General features: G+C 45.6%; 1 protein-coding gene across 4 annotated transcripts in view; it reads right to left on the bottom strand.

The window, feature by feature from the left end:
• TTLL5 (tubulin tyrosine ligase like 5) overlaps positions 1–23320 on the bottom strand; it is a 295829-nt gene that overhangs the window by 17212 nt on the left and 255297 nt on the right. For all 4 annotated transcript variants that reach the window (XM_089522251.1, XM_089522253.1, XM_089522249.1 and 1 more), the window contains one exon: positions 120–205. In XM_089522251.1, the coding sequence (XP_089378377.1) occupies positions 120–205 (86 nt within the window). The remainder of the gene's footprint in view (positions 1–119; positions 206–23320) is intronic.

The following is a 23320-nucleotide window of genomic DNA, read 5'->3' as shown; positions in this document are numbered from 1 at the left end:
CACTGAGGTTTTTGCTGGAAAGTGATCTTGTTCAGGCTAGATAAAATTGCAAAACATATGGCAAACAAAAAAGCAGTCTTTGATGAAAAATGTTGACCTCAGTACTCTAGTTATCTCACCTGTGGACTTTGTAAGTGGCTCACAGGATGTAGCGCCATCAAGGGTATTCTGGAATACATTCAGTTGCCCTTCTGTGGAGGTTGCCCTGCCAGATAAAACAATGAATCAGAATCAGAAGATAGCACTGAATGTGGAAATCCCACATTTGGGAAGAAAAAATACATCTTTGAAGAGTAAAACCATTCTAGTGAGACAGGAGCATCAGTGATATTTTTAGACACATTACTTTTCTACCCAAGAAATGTACAGCAATTGGCAGCTTAATAAACTGCTTTGAACCCAGTCTGATTACTTGATTAATTCAGCCATCTACAACAAGGTACATGTGAAGCCACCCAACAGACACAACTATTTTTCTCACAAGTGGAGAGCAGGCACATCATAGTAGTACTACTGAAAGTGGTGGTCTACTGACTAATGCTAGTTCGTGAGCCAATGGGTGCGAGTCTGAAGAGTTTCCCGGAAAGAAAGAAGTATTGTAGTGAATGGGGACAGATATGGTACCAATCTCTGGTGCATTTGGGGAGGAAATACCAGTCCCCCACATCAGGAAGCATAAGAAGCGCATGGCACAACCAGCGCTAGCACTAGGGCTTAGGAACACTACTGTTAATGCTAACATATTAATGAATTTTCAAAGAAATTCCATCCATTAATATTAAAATGTTAAGAGAAAATTACAACATTAATTTGTTACAGTGAATACTAATACATTTCTAACAATACACAACTAATCATGTATCTGAGAAAGTAGACCAAATCTACAAAAGATAATAAAATAACAACAACAACAATAATATTCTTTCCCACTTCTCTTCAAGGTTTAAGGTGGGATATAACGTGTTAAAATACAAAACCCAATTAAAAATACATGTTAAAACACAATACCATAAGATCATTAAAATACACTCATAAGGGTTCATTTACAGATTTAAAAGTCATGATTTAAAATAGACTAGATAGGCCTGCTAGAAGAGATATGTCTTTAGTACTGTTTTAAATGCAGTCAGGGTTTTCAGCTGTTGTATCTCTTCCAGCAGGTCATTCCACAGTCTAGGGGAGACAAAAAAGTCCTCTGAGAAACCATAGCCAGTCTTGTCCTGGCCGGTTGGAGCAAACATTTCCCAGAGGACTTGAGTGTACAGAGCAGATTGTATGGGAGAAGGCAATCCTGTAGGTAACCTGGACCCAATGCTACAACCTCTTTCACACAGTTTGCCTCAAAGATCCCTTTGCATACTGACATTTGAGACTAACCTATGTCTTTGAATATTACTAACAAGTTAGCTTTAAATTTAAAAACAATGAAAATTATTAAATGGAGCAAAACAAAACCAATCTTCCCCAACAGCTAAATTATATAAATTAAGTTACTGCAGAATATTGTTACTACAAAACAATGTTGCTGGTACTTGAGGACTGAAATAACAAATTTGAAAATGCAACCAATTTTTTTTTTAAAAAAAGAAATTAGGCTCAACAAATTAATTTTATTGAAATTACTTCCACTTTCTGACAAACAAAACACAAACAAATGACACAAGTGTAGTGCTGGGGGGAAAGGGGGAGAGATTCAAGATCATAAGGAGGAGGATTTAAGATCCTTATGAATGCATCTAATCCAGCATCTGGCATATAGGAATAGTGAGGCAGGTGCCTCTGGGAAGCCAACAAGTAGGATACAAAGACAAGAACTCCTCTGATTAGAAATCCTTCTCTATTTCTCCTTCAAACATGGGGTGGACTGGAAGAAGGAAGTGCGAGGAAAGGACTACACCTTTGCACCCCATCATCTCTAGTTTTAGCCCTCGTGTGAACAGGCTGATTGGGCTAATGGTATCAAAACTCTAAGTACTGTATAAAAGCAACGGCCCCTTCAAATACTTTAAATATGTGAATACAAAAGGGCACAGAAAAAGGCCCAGACAGCCTTGCAACACTGAAATGGTCAGACATGACTTTAAGCAAGATGTAAATGTTTTTTTAAAAAATGTATATACAGTATATATAATATCAATATTGATTTATTGATGGCAGAAAAATAAGAGACTGGAAACAAAATATTCCAGCCCAGAAGTTTGGCAAGTGATATAGAATTGGAAAAACTGACATTTACCACACAGATTTAGGATACAAAAAGAACAGACAGGGTAATTACTTTAAAATAATTACCTGGTTGTACATACCTTATACAGTACTATTTTGCAAAGTTAATGGGACCTTGATATATGTAATGTAGTAGATGGCTTTTTAAAAGCAAATTATTTTAAAAACCAGATTTACAAGAAAGGGGCACAAGTTACAAGTCAAATTCAAGTCCACCTATTCAGAAATAAATTTTTAAATTCAAAACTATCTTCCTTCTTATTTCAGAAAGTTACAATCTGAACAAGCCCTAAAATATTTTGACAAAAGAAAAGCATCACATTTATGCTTACTACTGCATTCTGAATGAATAAAACTGCCTTCCCTCTCCTTTTTTTCTCTTTGCTTTCTAGGTCTTTTTTCAGCCTAATATGTTTATTATATATATATAATGACTATATCTGCACAGATGACTCAGATGTATTCCTCTATTCCTAACTCTCAGCCAGGACTAATATATCCAAATTCCATGTACTCTTAGAGGTTCTACTGGCAGCTAAACATATATTTTCCAAAGGATTTGCTGATCTTCCAGTTGATCACAGGTCACTGCCCTCTCTTTTGTGCTCTGACAGCTGCATTTCCCCTCATTTCTAGACTGTCTCTCTTTAATTTTCCTCTCTGTACCCCTGCATAGCCTCTTGCTTCCCCGCCCCCATTTCTTCCACTCTTCACTCACTTTCTCACTTGCCTAAATTTAAGTTCATGCCCAGATACCAAGACAAAGACTCCCTTCAAATAATATCAATTGTCTTCACCCAACACCTTAATTTTTACTGTCCAGGCAAGCTACAGCTACATATAGAATTATTAGTCTAGGACATGTGCTCATTAAAATGTCCGTTTCTTTGTTCTGATCATTTATACTGGGGATGAGATAAATGGAGACTATGAACAGTATGGACACTAGCATGCATACCTCATGCAAGATTTGATAGAGAATGACAGCAACTATGCAGAACTATGCAGTGTCAGCAATAATTTATTGTCTTTGTTGCATTGTATCATGTGTATCCAGCCAAGAAGTCAGAGATTTAAATCAGAGATTTTGTAATTTCTGCTCTGACAGGATGTTACAAGATGTAGAACTTTAAATGCTTTGAAGAAGAGTAGCAAAATTTATGAAAGAAAACATCTACCAGCATTTACTGTCTGTGAATGCTAAACGGAGACACCAGCTTCAGACCAAGTATACCACTGAATAATGCATATTAAGGAAACACAAATGGTCAAAGGCTACTGTCCCCTGTCCTACTGGTGGGCTTTCTAAAAACACCTAGTTTCCCAGTAAGAGAAAAATCCTTGGACCTTAAGCCTGATCCAGAAGGGCTTCTTATGACTGCATCAGGAGGATGCTTCCCAGTTCCTAAAACCAGAATTTCATTAAGCAGATGCTCCTGAAAACACAGAAAGGGTAACAGTAGAAGAGAAGCAACCGTGGGCAGAGGTTACTAAGGTCTCTCCCGTGTCATGGACGGACCATTTCTTGGTCGAGGCTAGTATCAAGGCTTCTACCCGTATCCCCCCAGGGGTGGCGGACCTATTCGAATGGTCCACCCTCGAAGGCTGATGGAACCCGAAAGGTTCCAAGAAGCCCTAGAGGGGTTTATGGTTGGAACTGACGGAGACTCTGTTGATGCCCTGACTAACATCTGGGATACTGATCTCTCCAGGGCTATATACAGTATCGCTCCCAAGCGTCCTCTCAGACCTGCTTCCAAACGACGGCCATGGTATACGGAAGATCTTCGGGCCAGGAAGCGGGTTCTGCGACGGCTAGAGCGCAAATGGCGGAGACATCAGGACTTAGCCGACAAGACACTCCTGGACTTTCTTTTGAAGGACTACGGAGTGGCGATAATCGCAGCGAAGAATTAGTTCTTTTCTGCACGTATCGCGTCCGCGGAGTCGCGTCCAGCAGAGCTATTCAGGGTAGTGAGGGAGCTTACTCAACTCCCTCCTTCCCTGAACCCTAGTTTGGAACCATCTAAAGCCTGCTGTGACGAGTTTAACAACTTCTTCGCGGATAAAATCTCTCGGATAAGGGCTGATCTCGACGCCAGTGTTAGTTCAGAATCTAGAGTAGAGGTATCCAGAGCTTCCGTGGACCCTGTTGTTCTGGATCACTTTGAGTCTGTTAATACCGAGGATGTGGACAAGATCCTTCGAAGTGTTAGGAAGACGACTTGCTCTCTCGATCCTTGTCCTACATGGCTGACAGCTCAAGGGGGTGCGGTTGTAACAAATTTGCACCGCATTATTAATTCATCCTTCAGGGATGGGCAGTTTCTATCTACTCTGAAGACGGCCATCGTAAAACCTTTGTTAAAAAAGCCCTCCCTTGACCCCCTAATTCGGAACAATTATCGGTCTGTCTTGCTGTTGCCATTTTTAGGGAAGGTGATCGAGAGGGCAGTTGCCTTTCAGCTTCAAGGGATCTTGGAGGAGACGGATTATCTGGACCCATTTCAAACCGGCTTTCGGGCGGGCTATGGAGTTGAGACTGCCATGGTCGCCTTAGTTGATGATCTTCGTCTGGGCATGGACAGGGGGAGCGTGTCCCTGTTAGTGCTCTTGGACATCTCAGCGGCCTTCGATACCATCGACCATGGTATCCTTCTGGGACGCCTGAGGGAGTTAGGTATCGGGGGCTCTGCTTTGCAGTGGTTCCATTCCTACCTCTCGGGCAGATCCCAGATGGTGGAGCTGGGGGACTGTCGCTCTGATAGGAGGGCCCTGACATCTGGGGTCCCTCAGGGAGCGATTTTGTCCCCTATGCTATTTAACATTTACATGAATCTGCTGGGAGAGATCATCCGGAGACACGGGGCGCGGTGTTATCAGTACGCTGATGACACCCAAATAGTCTTCTCTGTGTCTCCGACTGATGCAGTAACTAAGGATGGCATCTCTCCTCTAAATGCCTGCTTGGAATCGGTAATGGGCTGGATGAGGGAAAACAGACTCAGCCTCAATCCAGAGAAAACGGAAGTACTGGTGATTGGCTCTCCTGGCCCGGGTAAGGACATTTTTGGCTGCTAGGCTGGTTACTGGATGTTCCAGGGCCAGCCATATAACGCCAGTCTTGAAAGATCTTCATTGGCTGCCTATTTGCTTCCGGGCCAAATACAAGGTGTTGGTTATTACCTATAAAGCCCTAAATGGCTTGGGCCCAGGGTACTTGGAGGACCGCCTCTCCCCATATAATCCGCCCCGCACACTCAGATCGGGTGAGAGACATCTATTAAGAGTTCCAGATGCTCGTTATGTATCAACTGGGAAGGCTTTTTCTATTTCAGCCCCACAACTCTGGAACTCCCTCCTCAATGAGCTCCATACTTCCTCCTCCCTTAATATTTTTAAGAAGGATCTAAAGACCTTCTTGTTCCGCCAGGCTTTCCCCCCATGAGCCTTGTTTGTCATTCTTTCCCCTTGGCAGTGTTATGTTGTATTCCATTCTACACAGCCGTTTGTATGGGGAGCTGTTTGGTTGTCTATTGTTGTTATTGTTAATTGTTGTTATTTTCTGGCGGTACTGGGGTTTGTGATGTTTTTAACTGTTTTTTATCTCTTGCTGCTACCGTCCATGCTTGTCAAGGCCTCAGCAGACAAACCTCTGGTTTAAAGGGTGAGGCCAGTTCTGTGCACGCTGCGCTCCACCAGAAAAATCCATTGCACAGGCTCGAAGGATACATCCAATCTCTGAAATAGCCCTGTAGCGATAGACGAGGGACAAAACGGCAGGTGTAAAGATGCACTGGAAGCTGCAGACCCAACCCTGCATGCAGGCGGTTCAGGACTTTGGTCGCTTGAGACTGACTGGGGATGACAGTCTTGTTTGGCAGCATCCTGAATGACCAAGCAGCCTTTTGTAAGGAGAGCACTGCTTGCTCCATATGGAAAGGGGCCTAGAAAAGGTGGCCTAAAGAAAGCTCATGCCCAACAACCCGGTTGGCTAGCCGTGGCTAACGGGCATCTTCTGATGCGGTCAAACAAAGACAGAAACAAAGGCACACACCAGCCTCCAAAGGTGCAAATAGACTAACGCTTGCATGCTGTATCATCAGAACCATGCAAGATTCTGCAGATAGTGGACGTCCTGAGTGTCGTTCTGCCCTAATAGCCCATGAACTGTCACAACTTAATATCGACATCGCTGCTCTTAGTAAAGTTTGTCTCCACGAGGAAGGCAGCCTTAAAGAACACGGTGCCGGCTACACACTCTACTGGTCCGGCAAACCCAAAACTGAAAAACATCTTTCAGGTGTAGGCTTTATGATCAAAAACTCCATTGCCTCCAAACTCGAAACCTTGCCAACAGGTCACTCTGATTGCATTATCTCGTTATGCCTCCCACATGTTGTTCTCTTCAGTATATATGCCCCAACTATGCAAGCTGACCCTGCAGAGAAAGACAAATTCTACTCAGACCTACGCCACCTTATACAAAAAGTCCCTGCAGAAGACAAAAGCATTATCCTTGGTGACTTCAATGCCAGAGTAGGAAAGAACTTCGAAGCCTGGAAAGGTATTTTAGGCAAGCATGGTGTTGGAAACTGTAATAATAACGGACACCTCCTGCTAGAGTTTTGTGCAGAACAGCAGCTGACTATTACAAACACCATCTTTCAGCAGAAAGATAGCTTGAAGACAACCTGGATGCATTCCCGATCCAAACACTGGCACCTCATTGACTATATCCTAGTGCGCCAGAGAAATATTCGCGATGTCCATCATACCCGAGCGATGCCCAGTGCAGAATGTCAAACAGATCATCGCCTCGTAAGATGCAAACTAAATCTTCATTTTAAGTTCAAATCTAAGAGGGGTGGCATCCTAAAGAGGAGACTCCAAGTCAACAATCTTCAACAAGCTGCCATAAGAGACAACTTCCAGGCAATTTTGCAAACAAAACTAGAAGACCATCCTGTAGACTCTTCTCCTACAGCGCTTTGGCAACATATCAAAAACAGCACCATTCAGTCTGCGGAAGAATCCTTAGGATTCTCCCTCAAGAATAATCAAGACTGGTTTGATGAAAACAACCAAGAGATCCAGGAGCTGTTGGCAAAGAAGAGAACTGCTCACCAGGCACACCTTGCCCAGCCATCCTGCCATATAAAAAAAGGAGCCTTTCGCCTTGCATGTAGTCAACTCCAACAAAAACTCCGAGACATTCAGAACAAGTGGTGGATCAACTTAGCAGAAAAGACACAACGTTGTGCAGATCTGGGTGATTCCAGAGGATTTTACGAAGCTCTTAAAGCAGTGTTTGGACCTACATATCAGATCCAAAGCTCCCTATACAGTACAGATGGTCAAATATTAATCACAGATAAAGCTTCCATTCTGAACCGATGGGCTGAACATTTCCAAAGCCTTTTTAGTGCCAACCAAATAGTCCAAGACTCAGCTATTCAACATATGACACAACAACCAATGAAGAAGGAATTGGACATAGCTCCCACTTTGGAAGAAATCGTTAAGGCCATACAGCAGATGAAAAATGGCAAGGCTGCCGGGATTGATGGAATTCCACCTGAAGCTTGGAAACATGGAGGTCATGTACTCCATGCTAAACTCCACGAGCTCCTTGTGAGTTGCTGGGGAAAAGGCGAACTGCCATCAGATCTCCGAGATGCAGTCATCATCACCCTGTACAAGAAAAAAGGAGCAAAATCGGATTGCTCAAACTATCGAGGTATAACACTGCTCTCCATTGCTGGAAAAATCCTTGCAAGGATACTGCTGAACAGAATAGTGCCTGCTATTGCAGAAGAGCTTCTCCCTGAAAGCCAATGTGGCTTTAGAGCCAACAGGAGCACTACAGACATGGTATTTGCCCTTAGACAACTGCAAGAGAAATGTAGAGAGCAGAACAAAGGACTCTATGTAACATTTGTCGACCTCACCAAAGCTTTTGACACTGTGAGTAGAAAAGGTCTGTGGCAGATCCTGGAATGACTAGGATGCCCCCCCCCCCGCCGCAAATTCCTCAAAATGATCATCCTGCTACATGAAGGCCAGCAAGGTCAAGTCAGATATGGCGACGCTCTCTCGGAGCCCTTTCTAATAACTAATGGTGTGAAACAAGGTTGTGTTCTCGCTCCAACTCTATTTACAATCTTCTTCAGCATGATGCTCCGAAGGGCTACGGTAGATCTCAAAGAAGAAGACGGCATTTATATACGCTACCGTACTGATGGTAGCCTGTTTAACTTAAGCCGCCTGAGGGCTCGCACTAAGACTCTAAACTATCTAGTCCGTGAGCTGCTTTTTGCTGATGATGCTGCCCTCGTTGCCTATACAGAAGCAGCTCTGCAGCGCCTAACATCTTGTTTTGCAACAGCTGCAGAGCTCTTTGGACTGGAAGTCAGCCTGAAGAAAATGGAAGTTCTCTACCAGCCGGCACCTCAGGAAGAACACTACCATCCCCACATCACTGTACGCGCATCTGTGCTTAAGTCCGTCCAGCAGTTCACCTACCTGGGAAGCATCATCTCCTCAGACGCCAAGATTGATAAAGAGATCGATCACAGACTGGCAAAGGCATATAGTGCATTCGGAAGGCTTCACAAAAGTCTGGAGTAACAAACACTTGAGGTGAAGCACAAAAATCAGTGTATATAGAGCCATTGTACTATCTATTCTCCTCTATGGGTCTGAAACATGGTCACCTATCGCCAACACCTACGACTCCTTGAACGCTTTCATCAGCGCTGTTTACGCACAATTCTAAATATACACTGGACTGACTGTGTGACAAATGTTGCTGTCCTTGAGCAAGCAGGGATCACCAGCATTGAGGCTATGCTATTGAAGACGCAGTTGTGCTGGGCAGAACACATTTCTAGGATGAAGGACCATCGCCTCCCAAAAATAGTATTTTATGGTGAACTCGCCACGGGTCAGCATAAGAGGGGCGCCCCAAAGAAGAGATACAAGGACTCCCTGAAACAACATCTCAGGCTTGGCCAAATTGATCACCAACAATGGTCTGCCCTGGCCTCGCATCGGGAGGCATGGAGACGCACTATCCACGATGCTGCAGCCTTTTTCGAAAGCTCACGCTGAACAAATCTTGAAGAGAAACGACAAGGCAGAAAGAACCGCAACTCAGAAACATCACCCAAGGAGACTTTCTGCTGTGCTTTCTGCAACTGGACCTGTTTATCCCGGATTGGCCTTTTTAGTCACCAACGTGCTTGTACAAAGCACGGGATGAGTCCTTCCTGAATCTTCGTTCGCGAAGCAAAGCCAGAGAGGAGAGAGAGAGAGAGATATATGGTAAAAGACAAGACTGCTCTGTCTGGTTCTAATTACCTTTCTGAGTGGGAAACTATCTGTGTGAGTGATGGAATGAGGAAGAATATAAACCAGAAAAGCTTTTCAAGCTATTCAAATATTTTGTGATTTAGTAATATTCATTTTATGGTTATCTATCACATATGCAATACTTTTTAAAAAATCTTTTCTGTCTTAAAGATTAAATATGGTTTTTCTGAGATGCAACAATAAAATTGTTTAGAGAGGTAATATTGCTTCTGTGTTTTTTTAGCCACATCAAAAATTAATTCCCTAAAGATCTGTGAGAATAGATCCAGAAAAATAGGCAAAGCAAAATGGTTTCGAGACACAGGTCCAAAACACACTGCAGAAATAATCCACTTTGAGACTGCTTTAACTGCCCTGGCTCAATGGTTGGGAATCTTGGGAATTGTACTTTATTTTGGCGCTAGAGGTCTTTGACAGAGAAAACTAAATGTCTCACAAAACTCCACTTCCAAGAATTCCCTAGCATTGAACCAGGGCAGTTAAAATGGTCTCAAATGGGATTATTTCTGCAGTGTGTTTTGAACCTAGAGGGGAAAAACCAACAATACTAAGGTTACACAATCTCATTTATCCTTACTTGGGAGTAAGCCTCATTGAATTACCTGGGAATAAGCCCCAATGGATGTTATTTCTGAATAAAGATGGTAAAATGACATTTTATTAATCATTACAACTCACACTCACACCCAAAGTCAGAATTCAAACAGATTAGTTGAGCTACATGAGCCATCTTCCTAGGCCAACCTTTCCTGGAGAATCTTCAGAAGAAAACTGTACATACTCTCTAGCCAATTTGTTCTGAATTTCATGCTCTGTTGTGGGTCTTCATTTCTTGCAAATGGAGTTTGCATAGAAATTCAGTAGCTTTTTCCACTGGTAGAAAAAAAATACTACAGATATAAGTATGTATAAACCTGAAATTCAACCTTCTATATAATTTAATCCTTTTTTTTTTTAAAGGTACATTTGTATTTGGGACAAATGAAATTTCTTTAACAAGAAAAGAAATTGGGGGTGAGGGAATGCCCATAAGACATGATTTTTTTTTGGGGGGGGGTGGATTTGGTTTTTTTTTTTTCTATTTTACAGGCTAGGAGACTGGGGCTATCAAGAAACAAAAAATCTTCTCACATTTTCTCTCATGCGATGTATTGGAAACCTTGTCAGTGAAATTCAAAACTTGCGTGGAAATATCAAGAAGGAACAAATGGCCTGTATTAAATGGCTGGAAAATGGAAAACATGGACTTGAAGCACCCAAGAAATAGTTTTGATCAGCACAATTTCTGAGACTGAGGAAATCTCTTCTATATACTAACTTTCTTCCCCATTCCCAATCCTGTTGAAAGGATGCACTGAATAGTCCAGTAGCATCCACAGACTGGTGAGGCAAGTATATGGTGAACACCCTGGTATTCTAGAATATAACAGAAGCTTCTATTCCCACGTTACTGGCAAAAGTTACGATGCAAGCCCACAAAAGGTAATATTAGAATTAGAGCATAAAACTAGAGTCTGAACAGCAATTCAGAAAGTATTTCCGGAATGGCTCCTTGAAGCCTTTGATAATTGGACTATGCTCTGAAATTGTGAAGGAATCTTTTGCTTTCCCCTTTCTTCTGTGCATTTTTGATACTGAGCTTTTTCCGGTTTTCCCACACTCTTGCCTGTCACAGAGCAGAAACCACAAGAACGCAGTAAAGTAAAGTCTGTCCAAGGAGCTACAATTCCATCTCATAAGGATAAACATTCTCCCTGCCAACATGTGAGTTCACTGCACCAGAATCTTCAAATATACATGTTGCTGCTTAGCAGAAGGACAGATTGCTTACCTGTAACAGTATTTCTTCGAGTGGTCATCTGCGAATACATACAAATGGGTTTTACTGCGCCTGCGCAGTGCTGCTCGGAACCTTCTGGAATCACTGGGCAAAGTTTACTTTGCAACATATAGAAACTTTTTGGCGGTAACTCCGCCCACCCGTTATAAGGCCCCTGCCTTCCCTCTCTTTCCCCAGTTCCGCAATTTTTCCGCCAAGCAGGCGATGGAAAGAGCCAATCAGAGCAGGACACTGAGGGGATGGACGGGTGGGATTTGTATGTATTCGCAGATGACCACTCGAAGAAATACTGTTACAGGTAAGCAACCTGTCCTTCTTCTTCGTGGTCTCTGCGAATCATACAAATGGGTTTAGACTGACAAGCTTAGGTATGCGGCGGAGGGAGTGTCCTGAGACCAAAGCTATGGTAAACCAAAGGTACATTTATTACAACAATAAACACCTTGAACCATAAAAGGAGTCAGTCTTTTTGTTCTTGCACAAACCAAACATAGCAACAACATTGCTAAACCTGAGAAGGGGAGATAAGGTCGTGCAAGACCCATCCCATTGAAATTGTGCAAACCAACATTCAACAGAATGTAAACGCAAAGGCATTATATACACAAATGCTGAAACACAACCATCAGTAGTGCAATCAATGCAACCCTGAAACCAACACAGCCCTCCCGAAAGCTGCGTCTCGAATGGCTCTGGTGTCCAACCTATAATGTTTGATAAAAGTCAGAGGTTGGGACCAAATAGCAGCCTTGCAAACATCTTCCAAGGGAATCCCTGACAGGAATGCAGAGGATGCTGACACTGCCCTTGTGGAGTGGGACCGAACCCTGCCAGGGAGAGGTTTGCCCAGGAGTTCATAGCAGAGGTGGATGGTACCGGCCACCCATTTGGAAAACCTCTGCGCAGACACAGGCAACCCCTTTTTCGGTTCCGAGTAGCATTGGAAAAGTCTCTCGGACCGACTGGAGGCAGCAGTTCTGTCCAGGTAAAACGCCAGCGCTCTCCTGACATCAAGAGAGTGCAGGCTCCGCTCCGCATCCGAAGTCGGATTGGAAGCGAGGGTCGGCAACACAATGTCCTGGCACATGTGGAAAGCAGACACAACCTTAGGCAAGAAAGTAATGTCTGTCCGCAGGACCACCTTGTCCTTGTGAAACCTCAGGAAGGGCTGGTCCCTCCACAAGGCACAGAGTTCGCCCGCACGGCGAGCAGAAGTGATGGCCACAAGAAAGGCGGTTTTCCAAGTCAGTAGTCTCAAGTCCGCCGTGGCCATCGGTTCAAAGGGCTTGGATTGGAGTGCGGACAGTACCGCCTCCAAGCTGGCGCCGGTACCGACACAGGAGGATGCAGGTTGGCACATCCCTTAAGGAACCCCTTTACCAAGGGATCCCTAAAAAAGGAAGCCCTCCCCCCGAATTGGTACTTGGCACAAATGGCAGACAAATAGCACTTGATGGATGCGAGACACAGCCCCTCATCCAAAAGCACCATCAAAAACTCCAGCACCACTGGAGTGGACACCTGAGCAGGAGACAAGCCCTTTCGATCAAGGAAGAGATTAAACCTTCTCCATTTCAGGGCGTAGGACCCCTGGGTGGAAGGCTTTCTTGCAGCCAGGATCACCGTCCTCACCGCCTCCGGCAGGGTGGTCAGGGCTGTATTCTCCAGGCCACCAGCGGTAGGCTCTCGATGTCCGGGTGGAGAATCTGTCCGTCCTGGATCGACAGCAGGTCCGGGCGAGGATCGAGGCGGAGGAAGCATCTCTTGGAGAGGTGGAGAAGAGAAGCGAACCAGGGCTGTCTCGGCCACCACGGGGTGATCAGGATCGCATGCGGTCCGTTGTCATCTTGGACACCACCCTGATGATGAGAGGGAATGGAGGGAAGGCGTAGAGGAGCTCTCCCGTCCAGAGGAAGGCGAACGCGTCTCCGAGGGATCCGTCCATTCGCTTCCTGGAGCAGAACTGGGGACAGTGGCTGTTCCAACTGGTCGCGAAGAGGTCGATCCGGGGATTTCCCCACCGGTCGAAGAGGTCGCCGACCGTCTCGGGATGGAGCCTCCACTCGTGGCACGTCGAAGGGGATCTGCTCAGGCGATCCGCCAGCTCGTTGTCCTCTCCGGGAAGATGAATCACCTGGAGGAGGACATGCCTCTGGATGCACCAGTCCCAGATGCGGAGAGTGAGGTCGAGCAGGGTCTTTGACTTGGTGCCTCCTTGTTTGTTGATGTAGTACATCACGGTGGTGTTGTCCGTCCTCAGGAGGACCACCTTGTCTGTGACAACGGATTCGAATGCCCTCAGTGCCTTCTCTACTGCCAGCATTTCCAGAGCGTTGATATGGAGGAGCTTGTCTTGGGCGGACCACCTGTCCTTGACGAGCAGGTCGAGCAGGTGGGCGCCCCATCCCTCCAGGGATGCATCTGTTGTCAGAGTCAGCTGGGGCTGAGGCTGATGAAAGGGCATTCCGATGCACACGTTGCGGCGGTCCAACCACCATCTGAGGGAAGAGGCTACAGGTCTCGGTACCGTGAGCCACTTGGACGGAGGGTCTTTCATCGGGGAGAAGGCCGAGAGGACCCAGGACTGAAGAGGTCGAAGGCGGAGTCTTGACCATGGTGTGACGAACGTCGTCGATGCCATGTAGCCCAGGGCGACTTGGACATCCCTGGCCCTCACCCTTCTGTGAGAGATGCAAGGCCCGATCGATGTCGTCAGTGCCTGGAAACGGTCCGGAGGGAGAAAGGCGGAGCATGTTTCGGAGTCGAGGATGGCCCCGATGAACTTGACCTGCCTGGAAGGTGTGAAATGGGACTTTTCTCGGTTGATGACCAGACCAAGGGAGTCTAAAGGGCGTAAGGCGAATGAGAGTGCCTCCTGCAGTTCTCTCTGGGATTCGGCAGCGAACAGCCAGTCGTCCAGGTACGGGAAGACCATGAACCCTTTCTGATGAAGGTAGGCCACCACCGGTGCCATGCACTTCGTGAAGACTCTCGGTGCCGTGGCAAGGCCGAAAGGGAGGACGTTGTAGTGGTACGAGGCGGAGCCCACCGCGAAGGCGAGGAATCTTCGGTGAGACTCCCGGATCCCGATGTGGAAGTAGGCATCCTTCAGGTCGACGGTTGCAAACTACAGGCCCTGATGGAGCAGAGGCAGAATGGAGGCCAAGGTTACCATTCGAAAGCGACGGTATTCAAGGAACAGATTCAATTGTCTCAAGTCCAGGATGGGCCTGATGCCCCCATCCGCCTTCGGTACCGTGAAGTACCTGGAGAAAAAAGCCCTAGAACATTGTTCGGGTGGTAAAGGGGAGATTGCCCCTTTTTCCAGTAGAGTGCGCACTTCGTCGAGAAGGGTGTCCGAGGGGAGAGTGGACATAAAGGCTCCGGTTGGAGGGAGCTCTCTTCTTCCCCTGGTCGGTGTCCTGCCAGCGGGACTTGCGGTACCGAGGCGGGAAATTACGACGGCCAGAGGAGGAGGAAGACTGCGAGGGATAACGGCGCCTCTGTGAGCCCTGCTGCTGCTGCTGTCGGTCCTGAGAAAAAGAGCCCTGGGACTGACCTTGCGGTGGCTCCTTCTGAAGGGCGAGATGGGGGTCGACGACATCCCGTGCTTTTTAGCTGCAGCCTTCATTCTGAACTTGCGGTTCAGACGCTCGTCACTGTCGGCGTGGAAAAGGCCGGTACCGTCCAGGGGCATCTCTTCAATCGCCGATTTGACGTTGGCGTTGAGGTCTGACCCCCTCAGCCAGGCATGTCGGCGCAAAGCCAGCGATGCTGCCATGCCACGACCCGCGCAGTCGGCGACGTTCCTGGAGGCGGTGATGATCCAGCTCCCGATGGAGTGGGCCTCATCGCGGATCTCCACCAAGCGACGTTGGACCTCATCTGGGACGTCAGGGATGATGGGTGAAATCCCCTCCATCAAGGCCTGAATGTAGGCCCCCATACAGGCGTTGTAGTTTATGGCCTTAACGATGAGGGCGGCCGAAGAGTAGGCCTTTTTGGCTAGGCCATCGATCTTCTTGGCCTCTCGGTCTGCTGGGGATGTCGCTTGTTTCGGCACAAAGGTCTGCTGTGCCCCCTCCACAATCGCCGAGTTTTGTTTGGGATGGTCGGCCAACCACGGACAGCCCGGCGGGGAGATTCGGTACAGCATCTCGACCTTCCTGGAGGACACGGCGAGCGAAGTCGGGGCATCCCATGACCTCTGGACGATGGACTGTAACGAAGGCAACATTGGGATGCAGGGTGGTGTGGGGACACGACCGAGGACCCGGCGCTCTACAGGATCGCGGGCCTCCTCCTCAGGCGGGGAGAGCTCGATGTCTAGAGTCCGGCACATCCTAATGAGGTGTTCGCTGAAGGAGCGAACATCATCGGTTGGCGATGAGGAGCCCGGGTGGTGCATCGCCTGTGGCGAGGGCGGCTCGGATGGGTCCTCTTCTCCGTCTGAAGGTTCCTGCGATGGAGGCAAGGGATCCTGGTCGGAATCAGAGTCAGACGTCAGGGGGATGTCTGCCACCTTGGCTCGGGATGGAGCGCGAGCTGGGATCTGAGGGATCTGTGGCTCGGAAGGCGGGCGGCGAGGTACCGAAGTCGAAGCCACAGCATGGGAAGATGGGGGTTTATCTCCCTGGGGAACCGCCGGACGCAAGTTGAGCCTGGTGAATTCCCTGAAGGCCGTCTCCTTCGGGACTGACATGTAGTACCTCTGAGTCTCGGTATTGAAGAACATGTCAGTGTCTGGCTCCTGTGGCTCGTCCATGTCAGAACCAGGGTCAGCTTCCTCCGCATCCGAGTGGAAGGAGAGTGGAGATGGTTTCTTCTGAGGGGAGGTTGGCTCGCTGACGGCGGCAAGGTCTTGTGCCGGTGGCAGCGGTGTGGTCAGTACCGTGGCCGCATGCGCTGAGACAGACATGTCCGGACGCGGGGGGACCATTTCTGAGGCCCTTTTGGAAGGGGAGTGTTGCTTGTGTGAAGCACGCTCCTTTGACTTGGCTGGGCGCTCTGACCCGGTGTGGTCCTTGGTCTTGGACTTCTTGGGTGGAGCTGCCTCGGTCCCCTCCTTATGACGCCTCTTCTTGGAAGATGTCGGAGTTACCGTCTGGTCTTCGGGGGGGAAGAAGGGGTTGTCCGGCAAGTCATGTAGGACAGCGGCTCCCTTGGAGTGGGCCTTGGCTGGCTTAGCCTTATCCGATGGTGCCGCCTTCCCCGAGGAAGATGCTTCCGTCTCGAGCAACTTGGATGCGTGTCGAGATGCCTTCGACGACGCCTTGGAGGCCGGAGGCGAAGCGATCCGGACCTCCGCCTCCACACGCTCTCTCGAGCGCGAGCCCTCCGGGGATGGCTTCCTCCCGGATCTCTCCCTGGGCTCAAAACCCTCAATCCCCGAGGTCTTATGGGGGCGCTTGGAGGGTTCGTCGGTGACACTGGGCCTCGGGGGACCACGGGTCACATCGGAGGTGGTAGGAGACCGTGTCCCGGCCGGGACAGAAACCACACTTGAAGCGCTGGCCCGGGATGAAGACGCAGGTGGCGCGGCCGGAGGGAGCGATGACAAGCGGGAATGACCCTCCCGGACCTTCCCCAGGGCAATAGCTGACGTAAGCCGGGACTCCCGGTTTTTCCTGGACTGGGTGACTTACAAAGGAGGCAGGCTCTGGCATCGTGGTCCTTTCCCAGGCACAGCAGGCAGGAGGAGTGAGGGTCCTGGACGGGCACCTTGCCCCCGCAGACATCACATTTTTTGAAGGGTGCAGGCATCCTTCCAAGTCGTCTAGTCAAAGGGAGAATCCAAAGCGAAGTCAAACGAGCCGAGAAGTCCGAAGTTACCGGGGCGGGAGAAAGAGAGTGGTCAAAAAACAGTCCGAGGTCTAGTGAGAGTGATTCCGTAACAAGCAAGAGCGAGTGAAAGTTCCTTCAAGCAGCTAGCGCGGCGGAAAAAAGGAACTGGGGAAAGAGCGGGAAGGCAGGGGCCTTATAACGGGTGGGCGGAGTTACCGCCAAAAAGTTTCTATATGTTGCAAAGTAAACTTTGCCCAGTGATTCCAGAAGGTTCCGAGCAGCACTGCGCAGGCGCAGTAAAACCCATTTGTATGATTCGCAGAGACCACAAAGAAGAAGAATAAAATTAAAAAAACTTGTCACCTGAACTAACATGCAGCCTCACCCTTCCATTAGGGAGAATTAGACGAAAATTATCAGTGCATGTCCACCATGATTAGTGTACCCAACTGTGCTTGCTGAACTGATCAATTCAAATTCTTTTCCAAATGGGCTTGGAAAATTAAACTACTCACTTCATCTCAAGGATTCACCATGGGTAAAATAAAAATAACAAAACGAAACACAGGTGTCTATTATCAAAACACTTACTCTTATCAATGCCATCGGGCCTGAAGAGGATGAGCCCTCCCCTCCCTCCTTCCAACTGTCATCTTCTGGCCTTAGAGGGAGTGAAAGGATAGGCCCAATGCCATCGGGCCTGAAGAGGAAGAGCCCTTCCCTCCCTCCTTCCAACTGTATAAATAAATCCTATTATTATTATTATTATTATTATTATTATTATTATTAATGACCTGTTGTACCAGCAACTAAGAAGAGCATTGTACCACTTCCCAAAACAGTCTGTCACACCATTTATGTGAACTGAAACACTGAAATATAATATAATCTTATTTTCGTTTACTTGGAAGTAACAGCAATTATGATTAAGAGGTCTTATTCATACACAGGGTGAACAAGAGTGCAACCTGATAAATAAGTCAAGGTGATATACTGCCAGGACAAATTCACTTCCTAGTCTCCCGTATGTCAGTGGCTGCCCAAAGGTCAAGAAGAATATTCATGTTCTTTTAGAAAATGATAGGGATGTATAGAGTTAGAAACCCTCCCCCGGCTAGACAGCTGCATTTCCTCCCTCAACCATTCATGCTTCTATTTATGCTTCCAAAAGCATATCACCACTGTTCCTAGTATTTCCAAAATTCCAGTGATCCTTGTGGGAAACATAGTGAGTGTGGGCCATGTACTTTGATTCATAGCAGCATTCATGTCCAGCAACTAACTAGGAGTGTAATTCTGTTCAGAAAAAAAGAGGAAGATATGCACTCTCCTTGTGGATTTGTAATTTATTGACCAGCTGATTCCCAAAGGGTGCTCAGCAATGGCTCCTCTTCATCTTAGAGAGAAGTGACCAGTGGGGTGCTACAAGATTCTGTCCTGGGTCCAGTGCTACTCAACATCTTTATCAGTGACTTAAGAGGAAAGAATTTGCAAATGACACCAAATTAGGAGGAGTAGCTAATACCCCAGAGAGAAGATAAAAATTCAAAATGACCTTAATAGATTAGAAAGGTGGGCCAAAAGTAACAAAATGAATTTCAACACAGAGAAATGTAAGGTACTTCACTTAGGCAGAAAAAATGAAGTGCACAGATATAGGATGGCAGATACCTGGCTTAACAACAGTACATGTGTAAGGGATCTAGGAGTCCTAGAAGACAGCAAGTTGAACATAAGTCAACAGTGTGATGCAGCAGCTAAAAAAGGCAATGCAATTCCAGGCTACATTAGTAGAGGTGTAGTGTCTAGATTGTGGGAAGTAACAGTACTACAGCTGGCCCTCCACTTCTGTGGCTTTGATTATTTGTAAGTTTGTTGTCATGAGGGTGGGGCCTGGGCCAGCTGCTCTTCCCCCTCTCAAGCCCCAGCTGACTCCCCTGGGCTGAGAGAAGCTGGGGAAGGAAGGTGGGTGGGGCCTGTGCTAGCTGTTCCCCACCCCTTCCCAAGCTCCAGTTGGCTTTGCTGGGCTATCAGAAGTCTGGGAGGGAAGGTGGCTAGGACCTGTGCAGGCCTGAATTTTTCCCACATTTGCCAAGGAAATGTGGTATTCCCACATTCGTGAGGGTCCTCCGCCCTGCAAATGCCAAGGGCTTTGGTCAGGCCTCACCTGGAATACTGTGTCCACTTCTAGGCACTGCAATTCAAAAAGGATGTTGAAAAGCTGGAGTGTGTCCAGAGGGAAGTGACCAAAATGGTGAAGGGTCTAGAAACCATGCCCTTTGAGTTAGGACTTTTAATTAAGAAGCTGAGTATGATTAGCCTGAGAAGAAAAGGCTTAGAGGTAATATGATAGCCCTGTTTAAATATCTGAAGGAGTGTCACATTGAGGATGGAGCAACATTGTTTGCTGTAGCTCCAGACAACAGGACCTAGAATAATGGATGCAAACTACAGGAAAACAGATTCCACCCAAATATTAAGAAGAATTTCCAGACAGTTAAGAGCTGTTTGATAATGAAACACATTCCCTTGGGAGTATGGTGGAGTTTCCTTCTTTGAAGGTTTGTTTTTTAATTTGTTTTTATCAAATTTTTAAATGTTTTCAAGGTAGCAGTACATAACATCAGCATAATGTAATGTAAAAACCAGAACATAACAAATCAAAGCTAAAAAAAGGTTTCTAACCAGAAGCTGGATGGCCATCTGTTGGAAGTGCTTTGACTATGTCTTCCTGCATGGCAGGGGATTGACAGGATAGTCCTTGTGATCTCTTCAACTCTATGGCCTGTTACAGACTGCCAAAATAAAGCTGCTTCGGGTCTCTTTGGAGGTATGCTGTTTAAATGATGCATGCACCCTAAGAATCCGGAAGCTGCACCAAAGCTGCACTCCAGTGCTTAGGAATGGAGTGTGGCTTTGGCGCGACCTCTGGACTCTTAGGACCCATGCATCATTTAAATAGCATACCTCCAAAGTGACCCAAAGCAGCTTTATTTTGGCAGTCTGTAACAGGCCCATGATTCTATGTGGCCTTTTCTCAGTTAGAACCACTGGGATTTTGACTATGGAGACATCCTGGAACAACAGCTGAGGGACTCACATGGACTACAGGTTTTGTACATTTGTTTCCAAGTGTAAGCCTATGGAAGTTTAGCAGCAGAATACAGTACAGTCAGCCCTCAATATCCATGGATTTTTCATCCATGGATTCAAGCATCCACAGCTTGAAAATATTCCAAAAATATATAAATACCAATAGGAAAGCCTTGATTTTGCCAATTTATATAAGGCACAGCATTTCACTATGCCACTGTATTTAATGGGACTTGAGCATCCATGGGTTTTGGTATCCATGGAGGTTCCTAGAACCAAACCCCAGCAGATACCAAGTGTCCACTGTATACCAGACTGTTTACCTATATTGCTTCCCTTCCTTTTCAGTTCATGGAAGACCACCACAATGGATTGGGGGGGGGGGGAGTGACCTACAGTAGAGAGGTATGAGTTGTCTGACTGCCCAGATGTCTGATGAAAGAAGTTTAGGTACAAGTAAATGCACTGTTCTCTTTTGTGGTCTCTACACAGGCACACATACAGAAGATTATGACCTTCTTAGAAAATGAGGAAGATATTACAATGTCAGTAGACATCAATGGGTTGACCTCCAAAAGGCTGCTTGAGCATGGGCCTGAAATGTAGTGGTTGATAATCACTGATATTGGGACTAAAGTAACAATTCTGCAAAGATTCAGGATGTAGGCACCACACTAGAGCTTAAGTAGAATGAGATCCAAATAATTCCAGTGCTGGCTGGTGATCTAACTCTTAAAGAGCTTAATGTGAGAAACAACACATTTGAGAAAGTGTTGGAAACTGAGTCCTTGGTTCCTTCATATAGCAAACCAAGAGACGTTAGTTCCTACAGAAGAGGTAAGTGCTCTCAGATAATGTCTTGCATATATTAAAATTTAGCATACAGATTGATGATTCCAATAGACTAACTGCAATCTGGGAATAATCAGGCAAATAAATGTCTTGGTTGTCAAAGAAAACTGATAACACTCTGAAGAAATAATACATTTCATTTCAACACATCTGAGTGTAAAAGACAGAAGAGGTCAAGTGAAGGGCAGTCCTAATTCACCTGGCTGATACAAAAGCCACCAAAAAGGGTCCCTTCCAGCCTCTATTGCAGCTGAACAACCTGTTTAAATAAAAACAAGTAAACCCAAACAACAGAAAGCAATAAAAGGGAAAGCAAAGGTGCAATTTATCTAATTCACTGAAGGCAGCTGAGCTCTACTATGCACAGCAATACTTAAATAAACAACAATCCCTTGTTACTGTCAGAACTCTAAAGCAAGAGACTACTGACTAAGTATCAGACATGGTGGAGGTTCATTTCAGTGAACTCTATTAAACAACAGGTTTAACATATTTCAACAAAATCAACTATACTGTCATAAATGTAAATACTTAAAATGAATTGTTAGCACAGAGTTGTATTGGATAAGTGCTATAATGAGACATATTGCTCCACAGGGTATTGTACACTGATGCTTCCTACTCTATTCAGCACTGCACCTATACATTTCTCCTGAGCTAAAGACAACCTAGTCCTAAAGAATGGAGGGGGAAATGTGAAAGGCATTTTAAAAAACATTTATAAATATAAGGTCACAGGGGTTTGGCAGTAAACGACCTAGAACAGGGATGGTTTATCTTTCTTGATCTCACTCCTGTCCCTTCAAAAATGCAATACACACAAAATTTTGGCAGGCTCTCTTCATACACCTGAACCATATACCATTCCCTTCAACCTTTAGCATCTTTTCACTTGCCCTCTCCTACTTTTGCCAAAGAACTACAACTCTGTACTTGTTTACTGTTGCCCCGGCAAGATGTGCTTCAGAATTAACTATTTACATTATATACAAGAATGTCGACATTGTTTTGGATGGATAGGAGAATGACATACAAAAGGTTGTAAAATAATCTGATTTGAATTTACAAATAATCTGATTTGAATTTACACTTAATAATTGATGTATTTGTAAGTAAATATGTATTCTCTTTTTTCTCTCTCTTCTTTTCTCTCTTTTTTTCTTTCTCGTCCTTTCACCACTCCTACTTCTTTTTTCTTCTTTCTTTTTTCCTATCCTTACCCAGTTTTTCACTTGTTTGTATGTTTATCTGTATGTGTATGTAGGTGTGTGTATCTGTGTGTGTGTGTGTGTGTGTGTGTGTGTGTGTGTATAATAAAAAAGAATTAATTATTCTAAATACACTTTGAAGTAAGAGGCTGTGAAGAGCAAAATGCTGAAAACCAAAATGATGCAGAACAAAGATTCATAGTACTGTACATCTCCAAAGACAGGGGATATAATTTATGAGCAGCCTTGAATGGCTTCTGTATGATGAGAGGCTGAGAAGATTGGGACTGTTTAGTCTAGGAAAGAGAGGAGCAAGAGGAGGCATTGATCAAAAGTCACAAAATAACAAATAGTTGAGGGAAGATAGGTCAGGCTACAACTTAATGGGTTCCATAAAAACAGAAATATGACTGATTTACAAGCAACAACAGTTTCTATACCTCCCAGAAAAGTATCACAATATATTGAGACCAAAAGGTTTGAAAGATACAGTATAAGATTGTTCTCACATTCAAAACAGTTACATAGTTGTTAATGGACAGAGAACCTATAAAATAAATCAGGCTTGCTTCTGGAAGCAAACTACATATCATCACTATATAGAAGATATAGACTTCCACAAAGACACAAGACAGTTTGATTTAAATCTCTCTATGTGCTACTTAGCACCAGGTCAGAAAAGGGACACACAATACATTACTTTTTCTAACACAGAGACTGATCAGTACAAGCAGGCACCTCACAGTGCAGGACGTTAATATTTACTGTGGTATTTTAGCTATTTTATTTGTAATTTTTTTACTTTGTTTTTAATAATATGCATATTATCTATGATGCATATCTAATAAGCATATTAGAAAGCCTGTGAGGGAGGGTTTTGTTGTTGCTGTTATTATTTTTTGGTATGAAAAAGCAATGTACAATGCTTTTTCTAACAAATATG

This window comes from Sceloporus occidentalis, unplaced genomic scaffold (assembly GCF_023333645.1).
Source record: "Sceloporus occidentalis isolate IW3139 unplaced genomic scaffold, rSceOcc1.0.p SCAF_4, whole genome shotgun sequence".
Lineage (NCBI taxonomy): Eukaryota > Metazoa > Chordata > Lepidosauria > Squamata > Phrynosomatidae > Sceloporus > Sceloporus occidentalis.
The sequence above is the reverse complement of the archived record's forward strand: the minus strand, read 5'-3'. Positions and strand labels throughout refer to the sequence as shown.